A 20421-nucleotide genomic window follows, 5' to 3' on the forward strand; every position below is an offset into this window, starting at 1 on the left:
GTCGTCGTTTTGCATCTCCACAGTCATTTCTTTGTCTCTTTATTTTTGTTTTGTGCCAATTTTTGGCACAATTAAAAACAGGATCAACCACAGCTAATTCCAATTCTCATACTATCTATATACTGCAAACGAGTTACTGGAATTACTGGAGTTTCATTTGGTGCATTTTGGGATTACTCTGCAAAAACAAGTCATATTAAATAAAGCTTATTACAGAACACTTCTGTAATATACTGTAAGGTATTTGGGTCATCCAGAGACCTTTAATACCAACAAACTCAACAATGATGATGTTCACCCATAAAAAGCAATGCAAACTTTATTTTACAGTTTTATACTCCAAGCATTTTTTTTTACATGTATTCTTCCTACATGAGTGTGCTAACATAAGTAAACCATTTTCTTTGTTCTGATTCTTCAGACCTTCTCCATCATACAAAAACAGTCACTTTGCCAGAAGGAAATCAGAGACAGGAAATAAAAGAAAAGTGGAGTCAGGATGACTAGCTTCACAAACAGAGAGAAGGAGCAACAGAAACCTGGAGAAGTAAGCCTGATCCTGGTCGGCTGAACACACACACACACACTCTCACCTAAAGCACCAACAGGAAAAAATTCATTCAATATTCTGTAATAAAAAATATGTAAACTGTAACCACTCAGGTTGTATCCTGAATGTGTATAAATTAGCCTGGCTATCATTCAAATTTTTGTGACGGAGGTGTGTGTCCAGAATTACTCCTCCATCAACGCCCAGGCTTCTTCAGCTTTCATGTAGTACTGGTTAGCTAACCTGCCCTTCATGGCCGACATGGCAGCTTCTGCCGCTTCTGTAAACAGATCACCTGCAGGGAGGGAGGGAATGACACGAGAGGTGAGGCCGGAGGCAGTGATAATATTTGCATCAGTTAATGGCTTTGAGCTTGAGCTTGAGTTACAAAGAAAGACTCTTAACAAATACAGTTAGAATTAGGCTGGTAATATTCTGTATTTTTCCTGATGTTAACAAATGGCAGAGACATATGTCATGCTGAAGGAGTGGTTTGAGTAGTTTCTATGGACTTTATTTTCCTTTTTTTCAGGGCTGACACTGGAATCCACTGTATCTGTTGTGAATTCATGTGACCACAGCTGCTGGGGTTAGTGTTTGATACTCAAAAGACTGACCGCATTGAGGTATTCCTTTAAAACACAGGGGTATACTCAATATAGTATAAAGTACATTCAGCACAGTGAGATCTGTAAAGTCAGTGCGGAGACAAACCTGCTCTCTGTGGGTCTGCAGTAAGGTTGTAGCCTCCCACTTGGTACATCTCTGCCTCTCTGGCCAGCAGCAGGTAGCGAGGCTCATCCTGCGTCCCATCAAACTCTCCCCCCTCATCATAGTCGGTCATGTTCAATGCGGTGTCATACCAGTGAATCGCTTCTTCCCAATCCTGCTTTCTGGTTAATTTAAAGATAAAAAGCAAGCATTCACAAATCTATATTAAACAAAACAGAAACACTAAAAAATCCTTTAGCTTCAAATTTATCTTGCCCTAAAAATTACTTCTATAAATGCCACCAGGGGGCAGTATTATCATGGTTGCTAGAGCAGGATTCATCATCTTCATTACTCAAACAGGTTTCTCTGCCTAAAACAACCTTCACTGACCTGTCAGCTGACAGATTGACTCCTGTATCAAAGGCTCGGGCCACTATAATCATAGAAGATCTGTCACCAGCCTCGGCAGCCTGCAGAAGATACTTGAAACCTTTCATCCTGTTTCCTGCATTATCCTGCCAACGACACAAAAATGTCAGGGTATGAGGCTGCAGACAAAACCAAAGTCAAATCAGAAGAAGAACAAAATGAAAAACACACGGTGCATCGTACCTCCAGCTCCTTGTCTGGCAGTATGTGATGAGGCAGCTGCAGGTAGCACTGTCCCAAGGCGACAATGGCCTCCAGCTCTCCACACAGGGCAGCTCTCTCCAGGTGGAACATGGCCGAGTCCTGATCCCACTGCTCGTCCTTCTCACAGAAACGGCCCGCTTCATGGTACCGCACCATGGCCAGGTGGACCTGGGAAGGAGGACGGAGATCCAGAATATATTCAACACATGAAACTATTTCCTTAAAAAAACAGTAACAGTTGGATTCAGTCTTGTAGGAGTTGTGTTTTCTTACCTTTCCGAGGACTGACTGGCCAATCTTCTTCTGCAGCAGAGCGTTGAGTCGCTCCACCTCAGTGGCCACACACGATGGTCGGTGGATGTGAGCGCGAGACGAATGGTAGAAGCTCCACTTCTCTTCTGTCAGCTGAGTAGAAACAGATGTACAAGATGGAGGAAGGAAAACAAAAGGGAGAAAATCATCAGAAAACAAATGATATGATGAAGGTAAATCAAGGTGCAAGTTGAAAAAATAAATAAAACGCCCCCCCACTCTCAGGGGTGTACCCATCCAGAAAAGTCTGCTTTAACATTAAAGGACACAGATCAGCCTTGTGCACACAGCTGGAGGAGTACACCCCTGCTCGCCTGTCACTCAGTGAACACAAAATCATGTAAAGCATGGAAACAGGAGCACACACACACACACACACACACACACACAGGTATAATGGCGAGAATCGTTAGCAAGGTGGCAGAGTTGGTGAAACAGAGGTAGATGGTGTTTTGATTCCAAATGTCATTTTTAGTTTCTCTGTATTTTGCTTTTTCAGACTGTTTTTATTCGCTAAACTGAATAAAGAGCAGAGTGGAGCAGCTTGTGCAATTAACTGCTCAAATTTTAACTTGAGAATCATGCTTGATAATTTTTTTTGGCAAATATAAAGCTTTACAGCAATATAGCAATAAGAGTGCACAGCACAGGGAAACGTCTGGCTTACGAGCCTCCATGCAAGTAATCACCCATTCGTAGTCAGGAGTGTTTGAATTTAGGTTTGCAGAGACTCTTGGAGGAGCTACCATCTTCCTCTAGTGAGGGAAGAAAAAGAGCAGGAGGAGCTAGATTAGAAGAAAGGTGAGGAAATTGTTTCATTGTTAAAAACATGAGGGGGGAACAAAGGAAAAGAGACGAAGTGAGGAAAGGATGAGGAAAATTAGGGTTATTCGATTATGACTGAGGTGAGGATGATGTTTACACACTGATGTCTCTATGTTTGTTTACCCGTCTGACACTGTCCTCATCCGACTCGGAATAATGTCTGTGGTATCGATGATGGGCCTATGTGATGATACAACATGCATTATGAAACCTACTGTCAGAAAATCTAACACTTGTCCAAACTTAATGTGGGGAAGAAGAAATGTTAACAGACTAACATCTACTGAGAAAACTGAAGGACAAAGAAGAGTGAGGAGCACCAAGAAAAGAGTTAAAATGGATATGTTTAAGATAATATGAGTTTTAATATATCTAAAAATATATTCTGAGACTTAATGCTAGTTAACTCTGAGACACAGACACAAATGCATTTCTTGGTTGTTGTTTCTTGAAAGGTCAAAAGAAGAAGTTCTATGAGCTAATTATTTCAATTTCTGACTGACTGCTAGAAAATATTCAGCATTACAACCCGGGACATTGTCTGACTGACCAAATTAAACCAAAGGAAGGTCAAATGGAAGTCTTTACCCCATCTACGTGGTCATTTGGATCGCCCTCACTCCTCCTTTCACTGGGGTATCCGCTGTCACCGCCACTATCAGGTTCCTACAGACAGAGTTTGAAAAACAAAAGTCAGTGCGGTGACTCGTGAGCCCTGTGGAGGTCATGTGAGTAAAGCTCAAAGCTGAAAACTATGTTTAAGTAACAGATGACACCTATTTTCAGCTTCTCTTACCTTTTTTTATTTTATCTTGGAAATTTATCAAAATTTAGAGTAAAATTACAAAAAATGGGACCTTGACTTGCATTCAAACTGAAGTTTAGTGATTTAAATACAATTAGTTTTTAAGGGGAGAATATTTGCTGCAATGTGACACGTGTTATTTGTTTTCTGTGTTTCCCAGAAGGTCACATTCACTGAGCTGTTACTCACCTTGTGTTCACCTGTGTTGTTGTTGTTCAGCCTTTCATGTTCATACATTCCGGTAAAAGATAAACCTGTTAAAACATAGAGATAAGAACATAATGCTTAACTACATGAAACATGCTATTATAAATGTGCAGTATGTAGTAATGTGTTCATGCACGTACCAATGGGCGACTTGCCCATAGATCCAGGTACAGCAAGCGGGGAGCAGGGGAAGGTGAGGGGCGAGCAGGGGACGGAGTCCACGTCACTCATGCTCTCGTCTGCAGATGAAGTCTCAGACAGGCGGGATAATAGCGGAGGTGCCCGGCTTCCCGACATGGTGCGAACACGAGGAGATCCGCAAGGCTCCTCGCAGCCCCTCAGCACCGTCTGTGCAGACTTCTGAAATACAACAGGATGAACTGTTCCTGAAGACACTGCTACAGTAACGAGCAGAATATACTGAAGATAAAGATAAAGAAAACTAGCGATAACATTCTTGCAACTGAGAGTATATATCATTATTCTTACTGTTTTATCAATTTCCAAGGATATTTTTTCCATTTAGTATTATTAAAATGTGAAATTTACGAGCAGTTTGTTGGTGCAGTCCAGCTGGGACTTCTCTGCAGGTGAGAGGTCAAAGGGCGTCAGGCCCATGCTCTTGCAGATCTTGTTGCACAGGTGTGAGTGGAAGAACAGTGCCATACCTCGCACACCTGGAACACAGGTATGATCAAGATGCTAAATAAGTTTCAAAGCTTATTTAATAATTCCAAACCAAACTTCACACAACAGACTGGTTTGTCAGTGTGTCTCAAAGTGATTTAAACATGTGAGACAGAACCAAACCTAGATTTCCATCTCCGAAGTCAGTCCCCTTCTCTGTGTGAATCTGAGGGTCAGTGTAGAGATCTCCGACACCCTGGATGTCCACCACGATCAGCTGGTGTCCTGATCGCTCAAAGGTAAAGTGACTGAAAGCCTGATGGACACAAGAGGGAATTAAAGATGAAGATTATTAAATGATTTTTTAACTGAACGTGTATCAAAACCCAAGGGTGACGTCACTCACCTGCGGGGTGAGTCTGATGTTGTCGTCCCTCACGAAGCCAGAGTTGGAGTTGTATTTGATGTACTTTCCCTCGATGTAATGTTCCAGGTGGAAGAGAGGTTTACCTGGTCTGTTTGTCATCTCCACCACACACATCTGCATGATGTCCACCTGAGGTTTAGAAAGAGACGAACCACAGTCTCTTACTCACACATATGCAGCACAGGCTCTTCAGTGACAGAATAATATTTTGCATTTTTGATAACTGACTGAAGTTAGTCAGCAAACTGTAAATGTTTGTCCTGTACCTGCTTGGGAGGTCGGTGGCGGTTGTACTCCTCTCCCCAGAGTTTGGCCTCCATCTGCAGCCTAACGTCCTCAAAGTAAACATCTCTGTCCACCGTCTCCATGTAACGCTTAGCGACATAGTTAGATGCCGACTTCCAGTTGCTGCTATGCGAGAAATTAGACAACTTCTTCCTGGAGGGAAAGGAAATAAGAGTTGGATATTACTGTAGTCAGCAGCATTTGAATTACATTAACATTTATTCACAGTAGATAACTGAAACTGCCCCTACAGTTAGGAAACTTTAATAAAATATACATTTATACATTTACATTTAAGTCATCTTTGATTGTAGCATCAACTGATCTCAGATGTGCTCAGTGACCCTGGGTCAGAAAGAAACCCACACATGTACAAACGCAACAGGAAAAACATACCATATCTCAGATGTAGAGATTTTCTATTTTCAGGTCCTAACATGTTTGGGCTTGTGGGGGCTGGGGTATTTGTTTTCAGGCTTGGGGTTTTGTGAGAGAGGAATTTTTCTGTGCGATACTGCAAACAGCAAACAGCTGAAACGGGGAGCTGTTGATGGATGCCTCTCTCTCCCACTTCCCACATGACTGAGGATTAAACAGGAACAATTAGACTATTATCCTTTTTCTCTTTCATTCTGAAACGTCATGCAGATGCCAAAACAGAGTGGAGCAGTGTTCGCAATATACACTGAAATTCCATTTTACTTAAAACAGCAAACATACAGGAAATCAATACTGAGAAAACAAGTTCAAAATAAAGCCCCAGCGCCATCATGGAAGACTTCATAAAGCTACCCCAGTGTGATATTCCTAGTACCATCTTTGGCTCTGAAACTGCTGAATCCATCAGCAGCTATTCTCCTGAGGCAGAGCAAGAAATGTGAGGAATGTGGACCTGCACCACGACAACGTCCAATAATACAACTTGAGGGCAATAACCGCTGGATGAGAGCTAATGAATACAGAAAAATACTTCAACTTACGTTCTGAAGCACTCCCTCATCGCCCCTTTCCCAAACGGCTGTGAGAGACGAGGGCAAATAAATTAGACGAGAGGTAAAAGACTGCGAAGCTCTTATGTGCATGTGTGTTTTAAATGTTGGGAAAACAGTCCTTGTTCTGGAGAGGAGTCATACCTGAGCACCCATCTTGAGGTGGACCTGGTCTTGAGCCCACTCTCCTGTGATGGCATTATACCTGTGAAGATGAACAGTGACAGTTTTACCGATTATGCTCACTCAAATATCTCTCTCAAAAATGACAAATCTCATATAGCATAGTCCAGTGGTTACACCACTTTTCCCCCCAAAAAATAACCGATTAAAAAACTTTAATTGATAATAACAATAACCTTTAGTGGCAGCCTGATATTCATTGATATTTTTGAAAATAAGTCTACTACAGCACTGTAAAACAGTGACTCTTTTCAAGCAGAGTGGCTGTGAGGTCGTCCATCTGTGGGGCAGTTTTACGTCACACAGCTGTGGGGAGAAAATGTCACTTGATTATGTTTTACACCTGTTACATTACAAATCACTCCCACTGACCTGTCAGCAACACAGAGCTGGCTGCCTTTCTATGGCCTCTATTGTCAATAAACCCGCAAATCAAGATAAAATTGTGACTTATTAAAGTTACAAAAAGAGGTCAAAAACCTTCCCGTCTTGTTCACACAAGCCAAGTTAGTCTTTGCCCGCTGTGTGGGAGTTTTCCTGGCCATTATCAATTCTTATCATGGAGCCCCATAAAACATCTGGTTTCCTCTCTGTGAAAAACAACCAGGAGAGAAGAACGAAAAAAGAAAGGAAGTGAGTGTTTTCCAGAGTGTGTCCTGTTTCCAAAGAAAGGCAATTTGGTCTGCACCCACTTCTCTGTGGGCTGAAGGTTCAGGGAATGAACGTAGCCAGGTATGAACTCATGCGATCAATATGGTGATAAAAATGAGGTGTACACACTGTATGTCTGGGTCTGTGTGTCTGTTTGGCTTGGCGGGGTGTGTGTCCATGGTTAATGAATACTGCATGAACTGTAGGTGCAGCTGCAAGTCTCCACTGCTGAAACCTGAGTGCCTTCAAACAAGAAACTAGCCAGACAAGAACAGTGGTCTATTCCCTCTGTCCAAAAGCTAATCTCCACTCTTTTCTGCCAACAAACAGTTTTAGGCCTGGGAACACAGTGTACCATGACTTTCACTCCATTAAGTTCCTGCTATGGGGGGCATTACGGAGGGAAAGAGGAGTGAGGTTACATGTGGGTAAAATTAGCACATGAAAAAAAAATCCTAGCTCCTGACAGTCCCTCCTCTCTCTGTAGTCAAGTCCCAGTTCTGTGTGTTATGTAACAAGCCTAGTACACACACACACACACACAGACGAAAGAATTCATTTTCCGCCGTTTTTTTTTTTTTTTGCCCACACCCATTCAATTGTTTGTTGTTGCCTTAATATAACGCTGCCCACATCTGAGAACTGGGTGGACACTGGGTGGATACTTAGTTATCCTGCCAACTGATGGATGGGCCAAGGGACACCAGTGTTTCATGTGCCCATTAAGAGGGAAGGGCCAGTAACGTTTGTCAACAGTTAAAGATTAGCACCACTGACTTAGATATGAGACAACTGTGACAGCCCACTGTCACTTCAATGAGAGTTCAAGAACACACAGGCTAATATCAATTAGGGAACCTCTCATTGTCAAATAATGGTAAAATATGTTTTATCCTAAAGCTCTTATCAATATTTTTGCACTTAAAATTGGTCAGATGACTATGTGTAATGTAAAAATGGTTGTCTGAGATGACAAACCCACAGAGAATTATCACCGAACTCTGCAGTTCCCCTCAGCTCTGTGACGAGTTTCAGTGTCATTGTTCAAACTTATCTTATTTAAGGATTTTTCACAGCCAACAGTTATTCATACCTGTAACGAGTGCAGAGTTCAGTCTCAATGTCCTCCAGATGAAACTGTGCCCAGGGGTCGGGCATGGCTTTGGCCTTTTCGATTGCATTTTTCCATGTCTCCTGCCACAATAAAAAAAACTGACTTATTAGCTGACACTTTTTTTTTTAAGCAAAAATAAAGGAATGGTTGGTTTTCAAAACAGGTTAACCAGAAAAAAAGAGAGAGGAAGAAGTTCAGTGCGAAAACCCTGAAATTTAATTTGAACAGTTTTGTGCCTCTACATGCCTATACTGTGATCATTACCTGAGCAAATTAAATTTCACTAATTCTGCACTGAACAACTTCCCCCTCATCCTTCAAAGTATTTGCTTTTAATCAGCTGCTATGCAGATCATTTATCAACAAAACTCAGGGACACACCAATGTAAACGAGAGCCTGCTCTAAAGATGACACGTCTTTAGTTTGAAACTGTTGTGACAGTATGCAAATCAGGAGGAAAGGAAGGTGGAGGAGGAAGGGAGAAAAACGAATCATTTTAAAAGTACAAACTAGGAAAGAGACACACAATCATTAAAATAGCATGAAAGTATAATTGATGAATGAAGTGATCTTGAAATAATACATGGGATTTTATTCTGTAATGACCTAAATAATTTACTGCTACCCCAAAATGAATATGATCACCACAGGATGTTTTATGGCCATCTGCAGTTCTGCTATTTTCAAAAAATAACTTTCCTAGTAGAACCCATGAATCAAGTGTCAGAAGTAATCTAAACCTGCTACAGTAACCCAAATCCTGACCCACCCTACACGGCACAGCAGCACGTCTTCCTCGTAACACCGGTCACTGTCCAGCAGGCATTCAAGGCATGTTTATATTTAGAGTTCAGGATTTACATGAAGAGAAATAAGAAGGGTCGTGTTTTTAAGTGACTGAGCGTCACACGAGGAGGAGCAGACGACACATCTGACTTCAGGCCTCGTCCAGCGGGAACTACAAGGTCTGTAACATTACAGCCAGGTCACAAGACTTAAGGATCAAAGGGTAAAGCCTGGTATGGAACTGAAATGCACAGCTATGCTCAGAATACATTTTTAACCACAATTGCTATCTGAGATTTTTGTCATCTTCTAAAAGTAAATCTTAAGCTTCCTGAACCTAAAACTTTTGCAGAAAAATGTGACTTATTTTGAGTGTGATTTTGTAAAACAGCAATATCACATTTCAGGGGTTTGTTAGTGACGATCAATGAACTCTTTAGTAGAGGAAAACATTCTAAAGGAAGGGAGGATGCACTGATTAGGATACACATAACATCAGCATAAAGAGAGTCATGGGAAGTGAAAATAGGTGAAAAGTATATTTGTTGCTCCAAAAATAAAAGGACATTCCAATACAGTGAAGCAAAAGGAGAGTAAATTACAGAGTGGAGTGGGAAGAATGGAGGCGTAGATGGTCTCTGGTGAAGAGGGAGAGAGGAAAGATATAATTTGATCTGTAACATACCCGTGCGCTCTCAGACAAAACCTTGTACGACCGAGGTTCTGCCACTGTTTCTGTTTCATTCTATGTGGAAAGGTGAAGAAAACGTACGGCTTTTCATCAGCACACAAAGTACACAGAATAATTTCAAATAGCATCAATTGATGATGGGTGCTTTAAGCAACAACACAAAACAAAAACTAAAAAGGCTATTCATCCCTGCAGCTGGCTGGTGCACAGTGGCTCTGAATCGAGCTATAATACATAATGCTCTCTGCTGGTCTGGAGAAAGCCGGACTCATGTTTACATAAAAAGTAATCACACGAAGTGAAAAACACTCTGTGGTACTTCCTGTTCTTGTCAGAGAGTGCATTTAAGAGGTGGCTGACCAGCTTTCCACTTCAGTAAGCGAACACATACTTACACATACAGATAGCACACTCGCTGGTTTGTGTGTGCAAGCACGCACAGATCAGCTCTCCATATAAGGCAAAGAGCTGTTCTCACAGCAAATTGCAGAACTACAGCATTTATCATGATGCCTAAGCACAACACACTAAACACAACATGTTTTTACTTTATATTGAGAATGACTAAAAAATCTTTCAGTACTTTATTTCAACATTTGCAGATACTTCTGGCCTTACGATACATTTGGCTGTCATCTTGCATCATGTTGCCAGGGAAACAGCTCACCTTGTACATAAAGTTGCTCTTTGGAAGAGAGTTTGACAGCTGCCGGGTGTAAACCAGATTCTTCAGGTAGTGACAGATTTCTCTGCTGGAGTCGTCCAGGATGGGGCAGATGAAGTGGTCGTCGTCGTCATCATCATCATCGCTGGCGTTGGCATCACTCAGGGAGGATGCCCGCTGGTTGGGGGCGCCTCGTTGAACCGGGGGTCTCTTGGCGCTGCCCTCCTCCTCCATGCTGAACATCAGGTCGTCCTCCATGATGTCTGGTGTTTTGTTGACAAGAGAGGAGACAGGAGCGTGAGTGTAAATCAGAGCCACATAAAGGCAGTTTGGAGTTAATCTGTGGCAGCCCTGTTAGTACATGTACACAACAACCCTGCATCATGGCTGCACATCTGTGCATCTTATGTGAGAAAGTTATCTGTGTTAACTTAGTAGTGGCTGCAGCATGATATGTGCATCATATGCTGCACATAAAACTGAAGTCAATTAAACTATATAATAATGATGTGCATTTATTTGAGCGATAAGTGATGAGTGTCAGTATGCAAGCCAAATTAATTAACTGAGTCAGTGCTATTCACCGTCGTTAAGCACCAATCTCTTCAGCTGCAGGCAAAGGCAGTGTGTCAACAGATATTAAAGCAGCAGCCGGCTGGTGGAGAGGAATGGACATACTAGCACATTACATAAAGTTCCTGAGCTGCTGCTGCTAATACAGTCATGCAGGAGCAACCATGAATGTAGGATACCGTGTTGCAGCATGCTGCAATGCGATTTACCACAGAAGTGCGAGTTTGAGTTTGGTATGCTGTGTCCTGCTGTTAGATGCACGCATTGAATAAACAACCAACCTTATATGCTGATGCACAGTCACACCTTTAATCACTCGATCTTGACAGACTGTGACAGTGTATCCAGGCCCCTCAGTGATCTTCCGTCTCTCGGTTTCAGTTGTAAACAGACCGAACTGCAGCGGCTGTAGTTAAGAGTCTCCTCCCAGGCCAAACCAGACCAGACGAGGTCGGTCCCGGTTCTCCAACGTATCCTGAAGGTCCGGGGACGTGCCTGGCAGCGGATTGTAGGTCTTGTACCCGTCCACCACGACGACGTGGGCCCTCAGCACGTACCGCTCTGCTCTCACATAGCCACGCCCCTGCCTCCTGCTACCTTCGTGACTATCGGACATATAACACTCACATGAACGGACAGTGTGAGACAGGAGTTTGTCGATTTGCAAAAACACTTCCAGTGGTGTAATAAAGCTAAGAGCATTTATTCAAGTACTGTATTTAAATTTAAGGTACTTGTACTTCACTTGAGTGTTTCTATTTTATGATACTACCTTTCGGAGGCAAACTCAAACATAAGGATTTACTTATTTTCTTTTTAATCTTTTTTTACTAACTTTGAAGTTTGGACTATTTGTGGACAAAACAAACAAGCCGAATGTGTAACTCGGGCTCTGGGTAATTGTGGTGGCGTTTCTCAGTATTACTCTGCATAAGTAGTTTTTATTTTGCGAGGAGCACTTGAAAGCAGCACTGTATAAGTTATAGCTAGCTGTACAGTCAGAGCACAAGTATAATGTACCGTTACCCGAGTAGTACGCTTCCTCGGAAGCTTGGAGAGCTTCTTCAGAAATAAAGGTTACATATTAGGTATAATAGGGGGTTAAAGTTGGAAAGATGGGGGAACCCCAAAGATCCGGTGGATGAACGGCAGGCTGCAGCAAAAAAAAAAAAAAAAGCGGTCCGATGGCGGGCGGGTGGACGTTTAGCACTTTATGCTAACACATTAAGCTAGGAAACATCTAACTAATATTAGCCACAGTCTGTCATAAAAGCGATCAATTGACACAGTCACAAACCAACCGCATACGCCTAATGATCTGGTTAAATATAAAAACTGTGATCGTTAACTAGGTACCAACGTGGTAGCGTGGCCGAGTGGTCTAAGGCGCTGGATTTAGGCTCCAGTCATTTCGATGGCGTGGGTTCGAATCCCACCGCTGCCAGTACCTTTTGAACATTGCTGCGTAGTTTTGGTTGAGAAAACAGGTTTTCAGGTTCATTAAGAACATTATTTTTTATTTCTTAACATAATAATGTGCTATTCTCATTGGTCTCTCTCCGCTGTGTAAAGAATATAAAATATACCCCAAAAATACCTTTAAAAATATGAAACGAACTTTGACAAGACACAGTGCTTCAATAAATTTATTGCATAAGAATTGCAAAAAACATGGGGTCTATGATCCAAAATGACTCCATTAGCCATTAGTCCCATGTCATTCAGTCTTTTTCCAGATCAGTCTGTGTAAGATTTCTATGATCACTCCTAGTGATTAGACCACACATCTCGGCAGAAATTAGATTTCACTGGGCCCTGAGTTTTTCCTTCAAGTACTGAGAAGCAACAAACTGCATTTTCTGGATGGCCAGCTGGGTATCTTCAGGGGATATCCCAAGATGCCACACAGCCCTTACTGAGTTTCCAAAATGAGGGTACATGAGAACTTGTATGCCTTGTCCCAATGCTGCCTCCTCTCCCTCACAAACCTGACCCATGCGGGCACAGAACTCAGAGGGACTGAGACTGGGTTCCTCTAGACGGAAACGTAGGATGTTTGTCTCCACGGCCGCCATGTCTACAGCAAATAGAGGAGGGTCACAGTCGAGCAGAGCTGGAATTGGAGAAGAAACAAGCAAGAAGCATTTATGAGCTGGAATATAATGGCAGCCAGTTAATCATTAAATTTTCATAGACAAAAACGTGAACTATTCACCTTGAGCAAAGGTTTTTGCATTGCGGTGATCCTCCTCCAGTCTTCCTACCATATCCAGTAAAGACAGTTTTCCAGCTGCTGCTAGTACACCAGCTTGCCGCATCCCCCCACCCAGGGCTTTACGGCACCGCACTGCTTGGGCTATGAAGTCTTGGGGTCCAGCCAGCATGGTTCCCGCGGGGGCACCCAAACCCTGTTGCACACCATAATGTGAATGTGAATTTGACTTTGCTTTAGAAAATGTTTTATTTAATCTCTTTGCATCATCTTTGTAACTTTTGACTAAACACATATGATTTTAAAAGATACACAAAGAAATGACTGAGTATCATCTCCTCTGGTGTCTTTGTGCTTTGCGGTCCCACCTTGGAGAGGCACACACTGACGGTGTGTGTGTGCTGCAGTATGGTGGATGGAGGCACCGCCTGGGCCACAGCAGCATTCATCACCCTGGCTCCATCCATGTGAACTGACAGACCATATCTGTCTGCTAAAGCACGAACCTTGGAGATGAAAACAAACCACCCGAAGATGATCAAACCTGTGACGGATGCTGGATTCTCTGCTCTGTTTTAATAAGGCAAGAATCACAGCAGCTGCTTTCACATGTTGAAATGTAAATGTTTTTCTATCAGCGCAAGCTTTGCTGATATAAAATGTACTGTTCTCCTTCAGAAAACAAATCTCACACACCTCCTGCAGGAAGGTCAGAGGCAGCACACGTCCTCCCTGTATGTTGTGTGTGTTCTCCACACAAATGAGGCGTGAGCGGGGGTAGTGGGGATCAGGGTAACCGTGGCGGATCTTCGACTCCAGTTGATCCAAGTCAAATGTTCCATCGGGGAGGGTGGTCACTGTAGTGGCATGGACACCAGCCAGCTGTGTCAACACACAAATACACGCTGAGTTCCTAGAAGTAAAAACTGACCTGTAGATGAGGGCCCAACTACAGGTGTCTGCGCTCTGCACACACTCACCTGTGCACTACCTCCTTGCTCATAGATGTGTATGTGGCACAGATCGCCCACAATCATCTCGTCGCCCCGCTCCCTGCAGTGCACCATCACTGCGTAATGAAAAGCGTGCACATTTAGGACCGTTCTGATCTGAAAAGGGATTCAGGCTGTCGGTGAAAAGCACAGCTCACCTGCGATGAGGTTGCTCATGGTTCCAGTAGGGACAAAAAGCGCGGCCTCCATCCCAAACATATCAGCTGCAATTTTCTGTAACTCTGGAGAAATTAGACAAAAGTTTTGGCAGCATTTCAGAAGTTAGACAGAAAAAAAAACAGGTGTGCATGCATTCCACCAAATTACTCATTGACTTTTGAACTGAACTGACATTGTGAGCCAGTCCTCCCTGCTCCCACTCTGTGCTATTGAGGGTCTACGGACAGTCTTGACTGTGACTGACTCTGATTCTGAATAATTACCTATCAGTTACCGTAGGCTATACCAGCTTCATTTATAGCCCTTGACACAGTTATGCAGGAACTAATTTTCACCTATTTGTAAATAAGTCAGTTAAGTTTGTCATCACCGTCACGGTTCGGCTCTGACCATTAACTGTCGGGTCCTCTCCCATCACATCATCTCCGACCTCGGCCTCCGCCATGGCCTGGCGCATCGCCGGCCCGGGCTTGGTCACCGTGTCGCTGCGGAGGTCCACCACCCGGACGTGGGCCGCTCCGCCCGGCCCGGTGTACCTGGTCTTCCCGGTGTTGTAGTAGCCCCGCACGGGGCTCCGTCCCAACACAGCGGCTGCTGCATGTCCTTTACTTGAAGCGACGATACCGTGGTTTAAGAATTTAAACAAAAACCTGCAGGAAAATGCAGAAGACATCATGCTCCGCTTTAAATCATGTTCATTGGTGGTGTTTTTGTATTGAACTCTGGATCGTTGCCTTGTAATCGATAATCATTGACTACAAGGACAGTTAATGGATGACCTATCAGCTGATCAACATGCACAGAGCAGTGTGGACCCCAAGATGGCGCTATTATCTCGACAGATTATGCATGTGAAGCATCAGTGTAAGATCTTACTCCTGTTACTAGATACTTCATCTGGACTGCAGCTCCTCTTATTTCAAACTGTGGCCGGATTGGTAACATAATCCAGGGAATTTTAATCCCCTCATTCACGTATTCTGATTTCTTTCAGTTACAGATTGTAGGCAGGATAAAAGCATGACACAAAAGTTGTAATTTAATCTCACACCACAGACCTGCAATCTTAAATTTGTATTCATATTGTTTGTAAGAGGTGTTGTCGTGAGGTTGTAGTTTGTGGTGCTGGTGTCAAACAGAATTACATTCAGAAAATACCAAAATGAAATTAATGTCTTAGAAAAAAACTGAGTTTATGAGGGCCTCATAGAAATTATTGCCAGATTATTGTACTGGATCACATTATACTGTATGGGTGAGTTTGTTGTGTCTTCTGTGGCTGCAACTCAAGATTAATTTAATTACTGATTAATCTGTTGATAAATTCCTATCTCAATCATTTGGTATACATAATCAGAAATCAATGAAAAATGCCCATCACAGTAGCCAAGAAGACAAGGACATCTTCATGTCTTGTGTTGTCCAACCAGCAGTGAAAAAGCCAAAGATATCCAGTTTTCAATGCAATAAAACACAGAAAATCTGATTTTGTGTTTAGAACATATTTGACCCATGGAAGTCACACAATGTCCCGCATTAATCCACCCCAGTGAGCGAGGCATGCATTTCTGTAGCTGTCTCTGTGCATCTGTGTGTGTCTGTCTGTTCCCATGCCAGTGTGTATGATGTGTTTACACCATGCTGTGTGGTCACAAATGCTCTGAAATAACTGTGACACATACACAGATTCTTCAGGGGTCACAAATCTGCTTTTGGCCTGACCTTTCTCCTTGCACTTGAGCCGTAAAGCTAATTCTAACTGGCGCTCACTCATCATCCATTTATCTTATTGTGGAGAGCCAGAAAGGAGGTGAACATGTGCCGGCACCACGCCCACCCCCACCAACACATACTGTATGATCTGATGGGACTATGGGCTCTGGCCCAAACTAAACTGGTTATATCCGGCACTGTCCTCTATTTTTATCAGCAATAAGGCCTCAGTTCCCTCATTTCTCAGGGAATAAGTCAATATTTGGAGGTGAAGGCTTGTGGGAATTTATCTTCCCTGAACTGAGATTAGGCTATGAGGGAGGTGCAACCATTACAAAACAACCCCATCCTCCCCCTGACACTCACTCTTTCTCTCTGACCTACAAATGCAATGGCAGCATTCACGCCACAAGCACCATCTCCCTCCTCCCTCCCTTCCTCCCTCCCTCCCTCTCCCTACACACACACACACACACACACACTTCCCACTCGCATGCATACTCATGGTGTCTTGTCTGATTTTAATCACTTGATAAAAGGCCCAGTGTGTGTTATCAGGACCGCACCGTGCTGTAGTTAAAGTTGATATTGTCGGTAACAGAGCCAGGTTTTATGAGCCATAACAAGTCGTCGTTAAAAGTCATTAGCAAACATCAGCATCGTAAAAAGGCCACAGTCGGTCTCTCGAGCCCCACAAGCTCGAGCTCGAGCCGTGAACGGAGAGAGAGATGAAGATGCATCGGTCAGAGAGACAGAGCAGCGATGGGCGATTAGATGGAGAAAGTGGGAGACGTCCTGGAGCAGGAGTTTTTTCCGGGATCACAGTTGGCACTGTGTTCTGTAACCTCACACTTTTGTCTATGCGTGTGTGTGTGTGTGTGTCTATGTCTGTGCGTGTGTGTACGTGCTCGGTGTCTTTGCTTGTGTGTTTTGTTTCTCTCAAATGCCTTCCAGCATTCCTTGCCTGTGCGTGGAGGGGAGAGTGGTGTTTTGGAGAAAATATTGAATTAGAGAAAAAGAGGCAGAGAGAGGGAGAAATGAAGGAGAGGGAGAAATATTGACTCCTTCTGGGAAGGAGCGAGACGGCAACGCCTTTCCAATAACCATAAACCCACTGGGCTGAAAATAGACGGGCCGAATGAATAAACGAATGTGTTCATCCCACATGAGCTCTTCTCTTTCACGGACGGAGGGGAATGGAGGTGACCCCCTCCCCTCCTCCCCCCCCCCCCCCCCCCTCCCCCCAACCCCCCACCTCTCCTTTCCTCCCCTTCTCTCCCTCTCTCTCCTCTTTCACTGAGGCCATCATTTCTTCACTATGACGAGAGATATTAACCGGAACAAAACAGGTGTTTATGGGAAGCCTTCTCTCAAATGCGGTGTTGCATGCACACACACACACACAAAGACGCACACACACCGACAGACAGACACACACACACACACACTTCCCTGTGCAGTGCAAAGGTGTTGACATCAGTGCCTGTGAAAAAAGACTAACATCTGTTTCACATTTCACACATCACCCCCCTCCCCCGTCATATGTCACAGGCCATGTGGACATGCTTTAGTTCACACACACACACACACACACTTGGTGGTGTAAATTCTTTCTTTCCACTTTTTTTCAAAGCAGAATGGGGACAGTCCACTTTCAGATTTTGCAGCCTCTCTCTAGTGGTATCTAACCATGCAGCTATACTATGTGGCCAAAAGTATGTGGACAACCAAACATTGCACCCATGTGTGACTGTTAATCATCTGTTTCCTAAACCATGGCCATTAATCTGCTGCCCGTAAAAGCCTCCCCTCTTCTGGGAAGGCTTTCCACAAGATTTTGGAACCTGGCTGCAGGGATTTTCTCCCATTTATCCACAAGAAACATTAGTGAGGTCAGGCACTGATGTTGTCTGATAAGGTCTGGCTCACAGTCGCAGTTCATCCCAAAGGTGTTGGATGGGGCTGGGGCCAGGGCTCTGTGTGGGCCAATCAAGTTCTTGCACACCAAACAGGGAAAAGCATTCGTCTTTATGGAGCTGGCATTGTACTAGGGCTGCAACTAAGGGTTATTTTCATTATCAAATAATGTGCTTATTATTTTTTAATCTAGAATCGTTTAGTGTTGCCCTCCATAAGCTGTTCCCACAACGTGAAAGCACACTGTTGTCTGAAATATCACTGCACACTGCAGCAGCAAGATTTGACCCAAACTCGGTCCAGAGGCAGGTGGACAGGGGTGTCTACATACTTTTGGCAAGTTGGCAGTTTTGGTTATATTTACATAGTTATGAGGTATTCTTCTTTTTCCAGCCCAATTCTATGGAAGCAAACAGAATTTAGTTTGAGCGCTGAAATATGACATTGTGCATCACTTGTTTCCACAGAACGATCTGTGAATAGTTTTCGTTGGAACCACTTTACACCAAATAAATAGCCTCAAACTCTTGAAATGTGATGTCTGTGAATTATAGTAGCCAGAAAATTGCTTCTGGGAAAACATGAAGGGGTTTTAAGATGCCCTGAGTGCTCAAACGAAATTTAATTCACTTCCATTGTAGCCTAACTGATCTCTCAAAACCTCTGCACACAAATTATCTTTTTTTTTTTTTTTGGGGTGAACTGTCCCTTTAAGCATTGTGGTGAAGATAGTTGTTGTGTGACAATATGAGGCAGGGTTAACCAGACCATCAAGATTACCCGCTGTAGTAATCAAATGCAACCACTATCGCCTGCATGTACTCATTCATCTCATCCTTCATTCATCCACTCACTGACTTCTCTCAGTCACTCATTTCTCATTTTGTTCATTCAGCTGTAATTATAGACCAAGACCAGCCTGTATAAATTCACTTCCGAGAAGAGTTGCATCCCTCTCTCTTTTTTTCACCTCCCTCTGCTCCATGCATTTACCAGACCTTCAATTCACCCCTCACAGCGATCCTGTCACCCTCCTGACCCTCTTTTCTCTCCTCCTCCTCCTCCTCTTCTTCATCCTCTTTTCCCACATTGCCCACTCCTCTCTCTCTCTCCCCCTCTCGCTCTCTCTCTCCTTCTCTCTGGGAAGTCATGTGACTTCTCTGAAGCTGAGCCCTATAAACCAGCAGTACTTGGGGGGCTCAGTGTCTATACAGCTCTCTGATTGGCTCTTGCATTCAGATGCTGTTCACCGCTGGGTGCACACACACAGCGGACCCCCTGTTTTCCTCTTTCAGGAACAAATGTGATCCTTCACATTGAAAAAAAAAAAAACAGAGGGAAGGGGGGGTCATGAGAGTGTGCGTGTTTCTGTGTGCGTAAATGCCACCTTTTGCAGGGAAAAGCGTATTTGAATAAAGCAGTGGTTATTAGTCTGCAATGAGTGGGCTGTTCTCACAAGGTGAAATCTCTTAAATATGCACACACATACACTCTAAAGCCCGAGCAGTGCCATTTGTTTTGTGTTTGGGGGATGCGTGCTGTGGCAGGTCAATAGCTGAATGGACTCGGTGCAGAGGGCTCAGCAATGAGGGTTGTTTAATCCAATTGGATCCCTGTTGAGATGAAACAGAGGAGTCTGTCAGGTTATTGGCAGAAAAACTGCTGCTGTTCATGTTCAGAATCCCTAGTTTGGATTGAAGGCCTCTGTCGAGTTTAATTTGCAGTAAAAAAACCCTGTAAAATCCAGAGTATAACTTGAAACAAAACCCAGAAAGCTGTTTTAGTCTTAACTCGCAAGAAACCGTTTTTATCTGACACTGATATTCCAGCTACCACGGTGGAAGAGTATTGATAAAGAAATACCAAGGGATGTGGAGTCTCTTTCGTGTTAGTCACCTCTTTATTATGTAACTGACGGCCAGGGACTGACACCCTCCCACACACTTTTCCTACTGCTGTCAATTCATACACTGTGGTGATGCTGACTTACATAGACAGTGTGTGCAAATGTAATGGAATGACTGTGTGCTGGCAAGTACACAAAAGACTGAAATATCTCAACAACCAGTGGATGGATTGCTACAAAATGTTGTTCAGCCATTCATGATCCCCAGAGGATGAACTTCAATAACTTGGTTGATCCCCTAATGTTTCCTGTAACACCACCGCCACCAACAGGTCAAAGTTTTCATTTATCCTGTGAAACTTATGTTGAAATTTATGTGAAATTTATAAGATGGATTTGCACAAATTTTGCACAGATGTTCGTACTCCGGAGGGGTTAGGTTCTGATGGCTTTTTCCGCCGCAACTGTCAGATGGATTAAGATGCTTTTCAGTGCAGACAAACATGAACTAGGTGTTTTGTCAA

The 20421-nt window shown here is 43.4% G+C and overlaps 2 protein-coding genes and 1 non-coding gene across 7 annotated transcripts; 1 reads left to right on the forward strand and 2 right to left on the reverse strand.

Annotated features, from left to right (window-relative positions):
* Positions 1–301: 301 nt before the first annotated feature.
* Positions 302–11602, reverse strand: eef2k (eukaryotic elongation factor 2 kinase). Of its 5 annotated transcripts, XM_041067271.1 has the most exons (20): positions 11319–11602; positions 10468–10727; positions 9795–9854; positions 8302–8402; positions 6519–6579; positions 6366–6403; positions 5367–5538; positions 5080–5229; positions 4857–4989; positions 4596–4723; positions 4187–4406; positions 4029–4093; positions 3623–3700; positions 2899–2964; positions 2171–2302; positions 1877–2065; positions 1655–1779; positions 1265–1443; positions 739–845; positions 302–689 (listed from the first exon to the last, which is right to left on the reverse strand). In XM_041067271.1, exons 2-20 carry the CDS (start codon positions 10720–10722, stop codon positions 687–689), a joined length of 2262 nt encoding a protein of 753 aa, XP_040923205.1. In that variant the 5' UTR covers positions 10723–10727; positions 11319–11602; the 3' UTR covers positions 302–686. The 5 variants fall into 5 exon arrangements, with proteins under 5 accessions (XP_040923205.1, XP_040923204.1, XP_040923206.1 ...); XM_041067270.1 differs by having other exon boundaries at positions 302–845; XM_041067272.1 differs by lacking the exon at positions 2899–2964 and adding an exon at positions 3158–3214 and having other exon boundaries at positions 302–845.
* Positions 11603–12399: 797 nt separating this feature from the next.
* On the forward strand, positions 12400–12481 carry trnal-uag. The gene has a single exon. It is a non-coding gene; the product is annotated as a tRNA-Leu (tRNA).
* A 188-nt stretch (positions 12482–12669) lies between these two features.
* On the reverse strand, positions 12670–15148 carry tha1 (threonine aldolase 1). The gene is made up of 7 exons (XM_041067396.1): positions 14812–15148; positions 14400–14483; positions 14230–14318; positions 13946–14131; positions 13618–13755; positions 13253–13445; positions 12670–13150 (listed from the first exon to the last, which is right to left on the reverse strand). The coding sequence occupies exons 1-7, from the start codon at positions 15095–15097 to the stop codon at positions 12843–12845; spliced, it is 1284 nt and encodes a 427-aa protein (XP_040923330.1). The 5' UTR covers positions 15098–15148; the 3' UTR covers positions 12670–12842.
* Positions 15149–20421: the final 5273 nt, after the last annotated feature.

This window comes from Toxotes jaculatrix, chromosome 21 (assembly GCF_017976425.1).
Source record: "Toxotes jaculatrix isolate fToxJac2 chromosome 21, fToxJac2.pri, whole genome shotgun sequence".
Classification (NCBI taxonomy): domain Eukaryota; kingdom Metazoa; phylum Chordata; class Actinopteri; family Toxotidae; genus Toxotes; species Toxotes jaculatrix.